This window comes from Melampsora larici-populina (assembly GCF_000204055.1).
Source record: "Melampsora larici-populina 98AG31 unplaced genomic scaffold MELLAscaffold_64, whole genome shotgun sequence".
NCBI lineage: Eukaryota > Fungi > Basidiomycota > Pucciniomycetes > Pucciniales > Melampsoraceae > Melampsora > Melampsora laricis-populina.
Window position 1 is genome coordinate 499,032 of NW_006768828.1, and position 14,923 is coordinate 513,954.

General features: G+C 41.3%; 5 protein-coding genes across 5 annotated transcripts; 3 read left to right on the forward strand and 2 right to left on the reverse strand.

Moving 5' to 3' along the window:
- Nucleotides 1-306: 306 nt before the first annotated feature.
- Nucleotides 307-992, reverse strand: MELLADRAFT_73304 (uncharacterized protein; the record flags this gene model as incomplete). The annotated part of the gene is made up of 1 exon (XM_007416765.1): nucleotides 307-992. One exon carries the CDS (start codon nucleotides 664-666, stop codon nucleotides 439-441), a length of 228 nt encoding a protein of 75 aa, XP_007416827.1.
- Nucleotides 993-2,443: 1,451 nt separating this feature from the next.
- Nucleotides 2,444-3,009, forward strand: MELLADRAFT_57742 (uncharacterized protein; the record flags this gene model as incomplete). The annotated part of the gene is made up of 1 exon (XM_007416743.1): nucleotides 2,444-3,009. The coding sequence occupies one exon, from the start codon at nucleotides 2,449-2,451 to the stop codon at nucleotides 2,959-2,961; it is 513 nt and encodes a 170-aa protein (XP_007416805.1).
- A 3,044-nt stretch (nucleotides 3,010-6,053) lies between these two features.
- On the reverse strand, nucleotides 6,054-8,139 carry MELLADRAFT_112348 (uncharacterized protein; the record flags this gene model as incomplete). The annotated part of the gene is made up of 3 exons (XM_007416809.1): nucleotides 6,054-7,543; nucleotides 7,806-7,842; nucleotides 8,074-8,139. The coding sequence occupies 3 exons, from the start codon at nucleotides 8,137-8,139 to the stop codon at nucleotides 6,054-6,056; spliced, it is 1,593 nt and encodes a 530-aa protein (XP_007416871.1).
- Nucleotides 8,140-9,244: 1,105 nt separating this feature from the next.
- MELLADRAFT_79384 (uncharacterized protein) lies at nucleotides 9,245-11,057 on the forward strand (the record flags this gene model as incomplete). Its single annotated transcript, XM_007416775.1, has 3 exons — nucleotides 9,245-9,297; nucleotides 9,372-9,461; nucleotides 9,623-11,057. The coding sequence occupies 3 exons, from the start codon at nucleotides 9,255-9,257 to the stop codon at nucleotides 11,005-11,007; spliced, it is 1,518 nt and encodes a 505-aa protein (XP_007416837.1).
- A 1,121-nt stretch (nucleotides 11,058-12,178) lies between these two features.
- MELLADRAFT_73306 (uncharacterized protein) lies at nucleotides 12,179-13,149 on the forward strand (the record flags this gene model as incomplete). The annotated part of the gene is made up of 4 exons (XM_007416766.1): nucleotides 12,179-12,253; nucleotides 12,328-12,513; nucleotides 12,592-12,641; nucleotides 12,705-13,149. 3 exons carry the CDS (start codon nucleotides 12,328-12,330, stop codon nucleotides 12,940-12,942), a joined length of 474 nt encoding a protein of 157 aa, XP_007416828.1.
- Between the last annotated feature and the right edge of the window lie 1,774 nt (nucleotides 13,150-14,923).

Genomic DNA, 14,923 nt, shown 5'->3' on the forward strand with positions numbered 1-14,923 from the left:
TCTTCTTCTTCCCACTAGCACATTGGTTCGCTTTTCTAGTAGCTGTGGGGATCAGTAAGGCTCGTAATCCGTTTGTGGGCCATACCCTTGGACTTGCCAATTCTGCTCGTCGTGATTATTGGAATTGGGCGGAAACAAACGATGATGGAGCTTTAGAACGAGTGATGTTTTTAGAAGATGAAGCAGAAACGATTTCAGATGAGATTGAAGAAGAAGATCATCAAGCTGATTCCGCATCAAATCAAGTCATCAAACCTAATAGCTCACAACAAACTGCATCAAGTTCTTCTGCTACGGAAACGATATCTGTAATAACAGATGAAGAACTCGATCAAGTTCTTATCTCTTCATCACCCACCTCGATTACCACAACAGATCAAGAGCCAGATGACCAAGACTCAGACCCAGATGAGATCCAAGACATACCACCAGCACCAATCACACCTCTAACCCCATCAAGAGCCTATGATCATCATCGGATCGGAAGTTCAAGTAGTTGTAGTCGAGCCACTCATTTAAGAAATCGGAATAGTTGGCTTTCAAAACAAGCTGCTTTATTTGAAGAAGCTGATCAACGTCGTGCTCAACGTAGATCTTCTTTACCACATCATCGAACAGCTTCTTGTTCGAATGCTTGTCAAACTCATCTTCCTTTACCTGATTCATTTAGAAAATCTCATATGATCACTCCTTCAAAAAATAATTCTAGACCGGTTTCAATGCTTTCTACTCGATGAAAACGAAAAACAAACAAACAAACATTTTACTTGTTTTAAGTAGATATCTATTCATTTCTCACTTTAATCTTTTTTTCCGTAATTTTTTATTGTCATTAGATTAATATATACATGATATGATGTTACATTTTTTTGATATCTGATGATGATAATTGTTGTAGTTTTGTTCTTTTGGGTTTTTTTAAATAATATCTTACCTCTAGTCATTTTTTAATACAAAGTTTTAATTTTTATAAATTCATTATTCAAGGCATTTAAGAAAGATTTGAAGGTGGTGAACAAGATTACGTCTTGCTTTTCATTTTGATATAGACGGTTATGATTAGTAGATGATTAGCGGTACACAAAATTCAAAACCGCATGAGAATCCGTATGAAAACCCGCATGAAAAACCCGCATGAAACCGCATGCTTTTTTTGGTTTTTTCATGCGGGTTTTTTCATGTGGGTACAGCTCAACATCCTGAAAATCCACATGAGAAAAAATTTTATACACATGGATTCAGATACACCCTCCTCACCACCTCAACGTGCTCCATTAAACTCTCAAATTACGCCCCCTTTAACTCAAACCAATTCAACCAGCTTGGCTCAATCCCAACTTATCGGAGCATCCATCGGCGGAACTCCTTCAGCTTTACCCTTGACACCTTTCACCGTCCCGACCCTTTCCGCATCAGACTGGTTGCGCTTACAACATCTGAGTGCGGTCTCAACAGCTCTGACGCCACTATCAACAAACCAACCGACGCCTCCTATGGCCACTCCGAACCAAGCTAAGAAGCCTCGAGGGCGACCTCCAAAGGAAAAACCACCAGGACAACCTCCAAAGGACAAAACAACCAAAAAAAAACATTCAATTGGTCCTTCCCGTCCCAATTCTGATTCTGAAAATCAATCTGATTTAAAGCCTCAAGATGACGACCAGATTGATCAGGAACCAAATCAAAGAAGTTGGTTGATACCTCAAAGCAAAGATGGGAAGTCGGACATGGATCTTATTGTGGAATGGTGCAGTGTTTATGAAAACTACAACGCTTGGCAAACACAGAAGCAGATAGTGATTTGCGAGAAGGTAGCTGATTTTCTTGCAAGCAAGAATCATCCAAACAGACCGGGTCGAGAGTGCTTAAAGAAGGTGAGTGTTGTTTTCATGTAGTTCAAAGTTTCCTTTCTAATGACCATTTCATTACCTTGTTTGTTTTATTTCAACATATAGATCAAGACCCTTGAACGGTGGTTCGAAGACACTAATGAATTGAGAAAAGGAACTGGGGAGGGTAATCTCACCGGTGAAAAGTTTGTATCAACGCTCTCAAAGGACGTAATCGAAGGGTTCAAATTAGCTAAGAAGGCAGGAGGTTATAAGAAAGATGATAATCATGGAAGTCTTCAGGGTATGTTCATTCCATGATTATTTACATTAGTATGACTTTTGTTCTGACTATACTTCAACAGAGAGAATTCTGCGCAAGTGTCCGTGGTATGAAGAACTCGAGGCTGTTTTTGGAGATCGTCCATCTGCCTCTCCCTTGGCTGTGAGGGACTCGTTAGGGGATCTAGTTAACACCTCAGGCTCTATCAATCGCTCATTATCAGAGGACCTTTTGGATTTCAATGACAACTCTCAATCTCCTAGCGATGGAACCGGCTCTTACAAGGATTCATGGGATGAAAGTCAGCCTTCTCGTTCTTTACAGCGTCAGATCTCGATGGAAGATGATGAGGATCAAGATATGCCTACGTTGCCTGTGCAAAAATGTTCAAAGAACAAACAACTTATTAGACAGCTCACCCCTAGTGGGTCTCTTGCGAATTTGTCTAGCAAACGTGGTCGTGTCAACAGTATGGCTAGTATTCCTGAACCGGGAAATCAATCATCTCCTGACACTTTAGGCATTAAATCAATAATCAATTGCATCAGTACCAAGGAAGAACGAATTGAGAGTGAAGAGCGTGCAGCACGTACTCAAGAGAACCTTACGATCAAACTAGCCAATTCAATGTCCACTATGATCACTACTAACCGTGAAAAAGAACTAGCGATGAAGAAGTCGATAGCTTTTGAGGAAATGAACACGAAACGTGCTCTAGCACGTAGTCAAATGATTGTCGACCTCATTGGCAAAGGAATGGACCCAACGGCTGCCGAACAAATGGCTTTGCGCCATTTGCCCGATATTGATCATTCACACACGCCAAACTCCACCTCCAATGATTCATAAAGATCAAACTTTTCGGGTTAATGACCTTATATCGCCTAGGGACTTCTCAGAACTTTTCATGGTTTCTTACATCACATCAACATTAAACCAAGTAGTACTTAACCGATATATGTCCGAATTTTATTTTCACCGGCTTCAAACTTATTGATTTCAAGCAGTTCATTTGTGTTTGCTTAATCTCTCTTCAAAACACGATGATTGATTTCGATTTCAAGCAGTTCGTTAGTGTTTGGTTAATCTCTCTTCAAAACTCGATGTGTGATTTGTCGCCACCAAAAACAATTACTTAATCATTTAAACTTGAATGTTTACATCAAAATTTATTTTAAGAATCTTGTAATATCACTGATCGTATCAAAACATAAGCTTGACTCATAACATGATCTGTTGTTGTGCTTGAAAAATCTTATATGTGGTCTTGTTGTTCTTATCGATTCAACAGCTTATTTGTTTATGTTTCAACTTTCTTGTTTTTGTGCTTGACTCTGTTGATGTTTCAACTCGTTGTCCTTGATTATGCTGATTATTCTCAAACTGATACATGGCTTACGAGTCTTACCAAATTGTTAGCTTAGTTGTTTGTGTTCCTGCCTTTTGTGCTTGAGTCTGCTGTTAACTCGCTTATATTTAAATGCAAATATCCTTGTAAGTTTTGGTTATGTCAAATCAAAACAACCTTTTGAGGAAATTTTGATTGAAGATAATTGATGCCAGAGATTTCTTGCATACTTATAGAGTTGCAACATCAACAATCTAGATATCAGATACTACAGCAGCCTTTCGAAACATTCAAAACATAATGTGATTGAAATACATCAACAGAAATCACAAACTTAAAGAAATTGAAGCAAATTTCCGAAAAATCAATAATTGTTTGAAGTACAAAAAGATTGAAATAAGGAATCCCGGCGCTGGACACCCCCAGACTGGAAATTTGGAGACAGGTCCTCTCCCGTTTCCCGTGTTTCAGCAGACGTATTCAAGTTATCCAATCCAACCATCGCCGAACCCTCTGATATCAAGAAGTTGTGCACCACAACGCAGGCTGAAATCCATTTAATGCATAAAGTGCATCTTTTTGGTTTGTGATGCATAATCGCAACTCGTGTAATGATCCAAATCAACATTGTAACATTCCATTACAGTGTTTGGAAGCTATACGTATCTTCGAAATAGCATTGTTGAAATGGTTCTGGGCTGGTGAGAGGTTATGAAAACGAGATCGCTTGAAAACCGGCACGATGTGCTCAGTAGAAGCGTACCCGGAATCCGCTAGAATATACTCCCCCTCAGAAAAGTAAGATGAAATGTTTTGATAGAACTAAAGAATGTATAATCAGCATATGTAATAAGCAGGGCATGAAGCGGAGAGAAGGTATTGCATAAATCCACTCACGCGAGTGGATTTCAATACTCGTTGGTCGTGTGCTGATCCACACCATCCATGATGTGCATACAGAACCTTTCGCTGATGGTCACAAATTATCATCGAATTCAATGCATAAATCGATTTGCGCGTATAATAATCCTCCTTGTTTTTTGAAGGAGCAGTGGCCAAAGGAACCAAAGTTCCATCAATGAATCCAATACAATTTTTGAAAAACGAACTTTGACCAATTTCATTCTTGATATGTAATCGCTCGTTCGTATCCGGCCATTGTACGTAGTCTTCCTCAATTTCAAGAATTGCATCAATGCAGCGTTTAGTGTAATTATCTACAGTTCCTTCTGTGAAAATCAACCCACCGTCAGTCTCAGCAATTGATACTACCAGTTTTTTCACTTACCAGCCAAAGAAAATAACTTGGCCTTTATAGGTGTTGAGCCACCATTTCCCGAACATCCAAAATTGGCCAATGCTACCAATAGTTGCCACTCGACCGGGGCCTGTTTATGATGCGAATTATTTTGAAAGACTGGAGATGAACCAATCTTGTGCAGTAATTTGATAAAATCAGGTTTAGGCATGCGAGCCTAAGGCAAGTATCAAAGATTGATGATTAGTTCTAGAAATACAGAGTCAGCGCAGAGAAGAACCACAGTTGGACTTACCACGCTTAGCCAAGTGCGTTCAGTTTCAGCAAACCAACCTTCAAATGTTGAAGCTTTTGAGCTAACACGAGGCCTTCGGTATCTAGGGAGAAGATACCTTCGCCTTTGAGCTTCGTCTCGTGTTAGAAACAGGGCAGCAAGGATCAATTCGTCTTTTTCCCGAATTTGCTTGCGTTTGTTTATGTGGGCAAACTGACCCAAGGTAGACAAGATCATCAGGATGTAAGAAAAGAACATGAATTGTGTTTCATAACCAAACTCGCGATTGGTCTTCATCGTCATCGGTGTAATCCATGAAACCAAAGGAAGCAAAAGAAGCGACTAAGGTGGGAAGGAATGATGGTGAGATGGGTGAAGTCGAGGTTGTCGAGGATGAGAGTATGATCGCGGTGTCAATCGATGAGAGGACCTTCCTGCGGGTAGAGATTCTAGGCATCTTTGACTGGGATGGAACCTGATGGAACACCTTTAGAAGTGTGGGGCTCTCAAAATTCCAGGGCTACCCACATGAAAAAACCCGCATGAAAAAACCAAAAAAAGCATGCGGTTTCATGCGGGTTTTTCATGCGGGTTTTCATACGGATTCTCATGCGGTTTTGAATTTTGTGTACCGCTATTATTGGGCTCTTGGTTCTGATGAATCTATTTGATTGAAACCATTCAATGGTGTACCCGAGTACCCCAGATGGAGCGGGAATGATCAGACAAACCATGTCAAATATGCGGTGAGTCTTGGAATGGTAAACAGCAGGATCAAGATTCAAGACTAGGGCCGCATACATCAAGCCATGGAAATCTCAAATCCACTGATGGACTTTGTTCAAGTTACAATGGTGGTTATTAGATAATTAAGATATTGGATATCAACATAAAAAATGCTCAATGGGAATACAAGAGAAAGAAAGGATTTATTGTGATAAACAAAGATTAGTATGGTAAACTGATCTTGAAAATAAGATAAATACAACAGAATCCAGTGAGACAAAGAGATCTTATGGTAGCATTAAAGTAAACACAGGCTAATTGAACAGATGAAATGCTCAACGTCTCTCGTAGTACTTAGATTTCGATTTGACATCTTGAATCTCTTCCTCAAACATTTCCAGCAGTACATCGTGAAAACGAGATTCGGGGGATTCAGATTCAGCTCGCCGGTCAGCTCGACACTGACAATCAATATATATAACACCTATGATAGCTTCAAGCTTTTTAGAGCCTGGAAGTTCTTGAGCTGTAGGGTCAACCCACCTTACCCACCATTTCCATAACGTTTGATTTGCATTCAAGTATGTAGAAGCAGTATGTACTTTAAGTTTCCTTTGGGATTTAAGCTGGATTTTTTTCATGACGAGTGAAGACCAATCGGCTAAAAGTGCGTCACCTATCCACTCAAGTCTTCGGAATTCATCCTTACCGAACTGTCCAAGTGCGTATCTTAATAGGTGGATATTATCAAACGTATACCTCAGAATGTTTTCTAATAGTTTTTCTTGATCAGTGCGAGTAAAGGGGTGCTTCCGGGGATGATGTATTTCACAATATCGGATCCAATCTTTTGCTTCCCAGTTCTTCATATGACTAAGACCCACCTGATTAGCCAAGCTGAGAGTGCGATCCATATGCTTGTGGAAGTAACCATAAACATCCTTGAAATAGTCTTTATTCTCGTGAAAATAGAAAGCTCCGACAAGAGATTGAATCGGCTTACTTTGGTGACGGTCCTCTAAGAAAATACCTTGTAATCTTTTGATATTTGTGTTCATCATTTCTTTATCACGATTGTTCGTAAGGCATTCTACATCATCATTTCCAAGATGAAATAAGGTTAATGAAATCACCATTCTGATGAAATTTCTACCAAGCTCAATATATTCTTCCTGATTATGATTTTTTCCGGGGATCTGAAACAACTGGATTTGCGAAAGTATTTCCATCCTCCTCAGATCAGGTTCGAAGTCGATAGCTGGAATGGTTCGAAGGTATGAAACTAAGCGGTCTGAAATCTCCCAAAATCTTAAAGGTAACCAGTTTTTATTTTCGATATTTGAACCTACAGAATATCTATTATAGAAATTACCTTGTCTCGAGTTTCCCTTCGAACTCTTGATTGACGAAAAAAAATTAATCCTAAACGGAGTAGTCAGTGATTCTAAAATGTACTTCCCATAAACTTTTCCAAGAGTTATCGCTCCATTTCTATTCCGATCTGAAAAGCAGACTTCGAAAGGAGTTTCAACTCTGTTCCAATCAATTCCATCTTTTAAAAAAGGAACCAAAAATCTATCCGGTTTAGATAATTTGTAGGATTTATCAATAAGCATCAAAAACTGACAAAACCGTTCTAAATTCTTGATCTTTGAGTATTTGTCTTTGTCCCATTTTAATTTCTCACCCGCTTTAATAGTAAGGTCGACCTGTTGATGTGACAGTGACATATGTGTCTCCTTCTCATCAGACTGCATCAAAACCAGAGGTTTCCGACTTATCAGTCCTAATGTATACAAGTCTTCGTTGAAGAATCGGATTTGAACTTGGTGGATCCAAATCTCATTAGTATTCCACAGTTGTGGGTGTGATTTAGGATCTCCAAAGATGGGGGTTGACAAGTTTCTGCGAGGCATTGTGTCGTGTTGTTTTAACAAATGACTGAATAGTGCATATTTTTGAATGAATTAGTTTATGATTCTTCCTCAAAGCTTAGAAACGGGATATGTTTGGACTTACGGTTCAGAGAGTTTAAGTTTGGTTGAAGTTCGCTTTGAATTAAGAACACAAACAGGATATTTACTTACTATTCAAAGATTTTGGTTCGCTAGAAATTCCTGTGTCCTGCACAGTCACTATTTGATTTACAATTATCAAAAGTCTCAGACCTCGAGTAAAATAGTTTATGTTGGTTTAGAATGGGTTGCGGTTTTGTGTTTTGGTGGATGTTCGGTTTGGTAAACTGGTACAATACTGTTAGGAAGGAATAAATAAGGCATAATGTCAGTGATTTGAATCCTAGGACACTTCTCTGAATCATCAGAATGTGGATTGGAGAAAGGAGATAAAACATACCAAGTTCGCAGCGCAAGTGGGTAGAAGTGGTGGGTTTGATGTGTTGTGTGCTCTATATCCTGTCATGTTGAAGGTAGCCTATATATACACATCTTCAAGCCGAGGAACCCCCATCATCAAACAATTTTGGCCAGCTGAGCTACTAATCCATGTTCTGAAATGTAGTCAACCGTTCCCATCAATGAGTAAACTCGCGCGCCCAAGAAATGACAAAAAGGCGTGTTTTACTTTTGAACATCTTATCATGATTTCCTAATATGGAACTTTACCATCTCGTAGCGGTATCCTGAGATTCTCGACGGGTGAAGTCCTCAAGAGACGCCTTTGATTCAAACTTTTCTACTCAGGAAATTGATGTGAGGAGAAATTCTGAGGAAGAGCTTAACAAACTCACTTGTCTACATACGTGAAGAGCCTTGCTGAATTCTCTGAGCCCATAGTTGCTCGTTACTTCAACTTGATGTGGTCACGCATTTACTGCTTTTCGTGTTGATGAACTTTTGACATCTGTCAAAATGAGGAAGGAGAGATGTTCGCAAGTGGTTCTCACTTCTTTCTCAGCTAAAACGGTTTGATGCTTTATTCGTTCTACCTAGCTTGTCCCGATGAAAGATGAGCACATTCACTGATTCCTCTAAAATTCCAATGGACCAATCTTTGTTGTAGTCTCATGCCGCTTCACAGTGACATACTCACAAATTCTACACGCGTCTTTCTTCATAGCTGATCAGGGGGAAGCCAATCACAACCGTGTTCCTACCTTCCAAGCAATTTATAAGTTCAGTAGCTGAACAATAAAATCACGCTGAAATCCTGCTTTTGAATCAATCCAATATTTCCATGTTGAAGGCCAAAGGCGAGTATGTAGCTCATAAAGTCATGGTCTTATATCTGACTCACATGCGTTACTTGGAATCATGAGACTTCCAAGTAAAAGTTGACTAGCACCACATGCTTTCAAACAATCTCGTTTCATTTGTGAGCTCACCAATCGCAGTGTGGCAAGAACATGTCAAATTATCTGCGAGGAATGTGATCTGCAGGAACCTGCAAGAACGCGCTGCCGTGGTCGTGATCCGACACCCCGAAGCCTCGGGGAGCCCCGAAGCAATCCAATCCATCCTCATCCTGGATTCTTGAGAGCTCACCAACCGTCAACGTCACCTTCAGAATCGTCCATCATGGCTAAGAAGTCAAAATCGCTCAATCCAGCCGATGCCTTTCGTACGCAAACTGATTTATCGTGCTTCATGACTCGTCTTGACTGACCTTGAAATCACTTTTCCACCACAATATAGGTAAAGCCCAGAGGGCGAAAGAAATCAAGAGAAATAAACTTGAACGGAAGAAAGCGCGAGAAGAAGCTCACACTAAACGAGATACGAAAAGTGAGTTAAAACTCAATTCCGTTAAACTTTAGCTTGAACCACTTGTGAAGAGATTAGCTTTCAAGTTTATCCACAAGTTCAACTCTCAGTCAACAGTTTTACGTTTCATTGAGTAAGCCTGTTCATCTTAAAATTCCTTCATTCTACTTTTGATGTAACAGGTATTGAAGCTGAAATTCGACAGTTGGAGAATCTTGAGAAGTTGACCACATCTGAGCAAACTCGCCTTAAGGACTTGAAGGCAGAATTAATTCAATTTCGAAAGGCAAAGGACTCGACTCATGGAACAGGCGCCAATGGTCTGAATGCAAGCAGTCATGTTATTATTGACCCAGCCACTGGATTACCTTCGACACTCGCCGGGACGGCTCCCGAAGGATCACATTCGATCAAGACCGGTAGTGCTGGCCCAAGCCGGCAGGATTCTAGAACGATGGATTGGTTCGGTCCTGATGGAAAACTACTCGAGCCTGAGAAAAGTTTCTACTATGATCCAGTTTTCAATCCATTTGGTGTTCCTCCACCAGGGATGCCGATGCGTATGAAACCTTCAGTGGAAACAAATACACTTCCTTCAATACCCGATCCTTCGTCCACACCCTCAAATAAACTACCGGGAAAAAATCACAAAGCAACAGAAGGCGAGGAAGACGAGGAAGAGAAAAGCGACGAGGACACCTCAAATGATGAGAGTACGGATGATGAGGATGACGACGACGATGAGATTCCGTTACCAGAAGGTCCCCCTCCTGATCCGGTGATTTCAGAAGACGACGAAGACGATGATGATGATGACATACCTCTCCCCGAAGGCCCACCACCTGCTGTAGTCCCGGTTGTGCCTCGCGCGGAGCCTTTCATCAGTCGTCCTGCTTTCAATCGTCCCCCACCTCAGCAACCCCATTTACACCCCAGCATGCTACCTCCCCCTCCTTTCTACCCTCCTCCAATAAGCCTCGTCCCTGGTTCAGCCCCGCCTCCAATGAGCTTCGGAGTATTGCCGTTCCCAATGGGCCCTAACGGCCTACCTCTTCCGCCTCCATCTTTCGGTAATTTTCACCCACTACCGGTCGCTCCTGCATCTGCTCAGCTCCCCCCAAAGCTAACCACTCAAGTCAATCCAATGACTCGGGCTACTTCGGTTCAGTCAGCAGGGCCTGACAAAGCAACAGTGCAGGCCAGTGCGACTCTCACAGCTCTACCTCAACTCAGAGACCTGAAACGGGAAGCTACTAGTTTTGTTCCATCGGCAATCCGAAAGAAAAAGAAAGAGTTGGATCGCCGAGCTGATCTAGCAGGTTTGGGAGATAGCAATCGTATCCAAGCTGCACCTGATACTGGGGATGATACAAGCCTTGCAAGTCATGGAAAGGAGGGTAGCCTACCTAGTTCAGCAAGCAAACCTCTTGTGACAAGTCTATTGGGGGCTCTTAAGCGAGATGGACTTGTTGTGGATGGGCAAGCAAAGAATGGAACAAATTCTGGTGGAGCAACTGATAAGGACGATTACGATAAGTTTGTTCAAAGCCTTGGTGATGTATTATAGCTGAATAGTATTTCAAGTGTGTTTTTGCAATGTTTATGATTCAAGTCCAGTGATTGTTATCTGTGTACTCTGATTGGCATATTCAGATCTCACATTGGGTGTTAAGCATGTATCAATCTGACGATTGCTCTGCGAGCTGAAGAAATATCTCCTTGAGTAAGATCGTAGACAAAACCCTGCTCACACAGTTAGAATCCTCATAGGGCATATCGTATAAGTTCAATATTATATTGGAATAATTTTGTAATGCATGAACTTTTGCAAACATGACCTTATCACTAACTTGACCAAGTGCTATCCGCTTCCTGGGTGCTTCAGTTGGATATTTTTCCTTGAAAAGACATTGGTAATTTCCTTGACAATGTGAGATTGATAAATGGTTCATCTGGTTGGACAAGTTCATTCCACTTGCATACAAGTACAAGGTTACTTGAACACTTCATCTTCTTGCTGGCCTTTGGAATTCAGTGTGTAGCGATGTCTTCCTAGATCCACTGTTTTTGTTTGCGGAACAAGAGCAGCTCCTTGAGGGTCATAATTAGAGCCTCAACAAGCACGCATCTTCATAGAATTTAGAAGCCGCGGGTCTAGATGCTCTGCTAATCCATCATCTGCTCCATCTGAGTCAGAAGTCATCACTAACCAATATTCCAAAGACCAGCAAGAAGAGAAAGTTTTCAAGCAGCCTAGCAAGCACTTGAAGTCAAGTATCATTCCCTACCTTCTTACTTTCCTACCTGACAGAATGGTTAATATTTTTCCTCTCAACATACGAGTCTTCATGTGTCCTGTTCGAGCCTCTGGAAGCATTCTGCTCTCAATAAGACTTCACAAATGAATGTCGTGAGTTTTTAAATAGGAAGCGCATCCCATATGACTTCTGTGGGTACATAGTACAGCTTTGTCTTTATGAAAGCTCATGACATGATGATCAGATTGCGTCCGGCAAGCTATTGAAGGTGGTTGAAGATTGAAGGTGGGAGGAGGATATGTACCTGCACCACCTGGCCGCATCACGATGTGCATCCCACTCTCGCGCAACGCTTCGGGGCCGACTCATCGAGAGCTCGAGCCGGGGTGATTAGGTTTCAAACAATGATATTGGTCTAAATCCTGCCACTTCCAACCGGTACCGCTAGCTGTCGGGCAGATTGAGACAAAGATACTACCTACGCCATCCTTTTCGCCCAATTCGACCGATCCCTTTATCAACTTTGAAGTCAAGACTTCAAGACATTTCGGCAAGGTCAGTGAACCACATCCCTACTGCAACCCGTGTCAAATGCTGATGAGATCCACATCAATAATTTTGGCTGTTAGATGATCATTTCCAAGGAAGACCGGCGAACAATTTACGAGAACCTCTTCAAGGATGGTGTCATGGTCGCTCAAAAGGACTACAACGCTCCTAAGCATGTGGAGCTTGAAGTCCCCAACCTACACGTGATCAAGGCTTGCCAATCTCTCAACTCACGTGGTTTCATCAAGACCCAGTTCTCATGGAATGTTAGTCTATTAGCTCCTTATTCTCCTTTATGATTTGTAAACCTGACATTGCTTGATTTTCCCCATTACTTCATTCAGTACTACTACTACACACTTACCGATGAGGGTATCGAATACCTCCGAGAATGGTCAGTTCAATTCTAGCCCACACTCGATCAACATTCCTGAGATTCTGTTTGCCCAACTTCCAGGTTAAACCTTCCTTCCGAGATTGTCCCCGCCACCTTCAAGAAAGTTCAACGATCAACCCCTGCTGGACGTCCTCAACAATCTACTGCTGCCTACCGACCCCCACGAGGCGAGGGAGGTGATCGGGAAGGATACCGTAAGAAGGACGGTGGTAACGCTGAAGGTGGTTTCCGCCCCAAGTTTGCTGGTATCGGTCGTGGAAGCCCCAACGCTGGTGACGCAGCTCCAGGTGGATGGTAATCCGCTCTATGAAACTTGTGTGCTACCTCGCTCTAGGGATGCTACATCTCATCTCGCCTTACATTGTATCAAATTCGGCCGAATGTCCTGTCATAGCTGGGCTGCATTTCGATTTCATTTAAGCGTTCTCTTGTACCTCTCAGGTGCTACTGATTGTCTCCTTACCCGATCTCCGCACGGATGTTCAATCGAAGCTCGTCACCCTCGACAATCTCTCATAGTCTTACAAGTATGCCCAAAATTAAGCGTTGTGCAACCCTCTATGTACTCATGCCTGCCATATAAGTCAGGAAATCATTCACACCATTTGCTCTTTTAATCAAGCTTCCCGCCTCTTGCCACTCATGGCTGGTGATATAGTAAACTCAACCACCGATTCACATTTTGTGTCATTGAAGTTGAGTGAGACTGAGACGGATAAACACTACAGAAGCACGGCCCTTCGCAATGGCACATGTCAAGCCAACCACAATGCGATCGTCGTCTCCCTAAGTGTTATCAGCTTCGGTTAAAGCTGGAAGGGACTATGCTTGTAGCTCTGGTACACCACGGGGCGGCTGGCAGGTGAGCATCAGGTGAAATCGCCCTCTGCCAAAAAATCCCGGGCTCTCCACCTGAGGCCACACTGATTGAGCTTCAGGTGAAGCTCAGGGTGGCCAACACCTGATGTGATCATGTGTCCACAAGGTGATGGCTCACCCGTCCATTATATGAGGATTCTCACCTGTTCATCAGGCGAGAATCCTCATATGGTCATGGCACAAGAAATCTTGTCCAAAGAGGCTTATACCATGACCATATGAATCATCTCACCAGATGAACAGGTGAGAACTCTGGTCCAATGGCTCACCTGTTGTGGTGGGATGTTTATACCTCAATCATCTCACCTTTTCCTCCCGAGTAAAACCATCTTTATTTTCAATAGTTATTAATTTCAAGTTTTTTTTTTCATTTTCTTTCAATTTAATTTCAATCTCAAAGTTAAAGGTACATTATTAAGAATAAAATAAAGAGGCATATTAATTTTTTGTTTACAAATTACTATAGAGAAGTTATAATGAAAATCACAAAAAATCGAATATCTATATTAATAAGAAGGGAGTTTAGATTTGATAAAAGGGTTTATAGGTGTGGTAGGAAGGAGAATAAGAAATGAGAGAAGAGAGTAGAGGGAAAGAAAGGGGGATTGACCTATTTAGCGATCAATATAAAAGAAAAGTAGCTGCAGAAAAGAAACAAAGAAGATGAAGAAAAGATAATACATATTAGTTATAAAGTGATGAGATTGAAAGAAAGAAAGAAGGACATTTGAAACTTACTAGATTGAAAGAAGAACTTGCTGAGAGATTAGAGGAATGATGGTTAAAAGCCTTGTGAATTAATTGAACAAGGTGAAAACTGAAGTAAGAAGTTGATGATGAGAACAGAAGTAAGAAGATGATCGATCGAGCTAAAGAAAGAAAAGAGAAAAGAGTATTGTTGTTAGTTTAAGATAGGATGAGAGACAAGAATAGAAAATAATGAACTGACCAATAAAGGATACAATAGCAAAGTAAAGAGCTGATTGAAGATTGATTGCTTGATCTGGATGAGACAAACAAAGAAAAGTTAAAAGCTAAAATAAAGAAAGATACGAAAGAAGTGTTGAAGAAAAGACTAACGGAATCGTTCAGAAGAGACTAGAGATAAAGGAATTGAGTGACCGACAGTTGGATTCAAGTAGAAATTCGATTTGGAAAACCGAGTTGAAGCCTAGAAACAAAATATCAGTGGGAGTAGTGAAAAGAGAAGAGAAGAATAAGTTACACCATGGGAATTATCAAGTGTGAACCCCAATTGAGCAAAGTTGCAGTGACCAAGTCCACAACTTTCTTCAAGCACAGATCTTGTTTGCCATGGGTTTGCTATGGGTTTGCTAGCTGCCCTAGAGCTTCCCTTGTGTTTTATTTATTCATTGTTTACTTTAAAGTGCTTTGCTTTG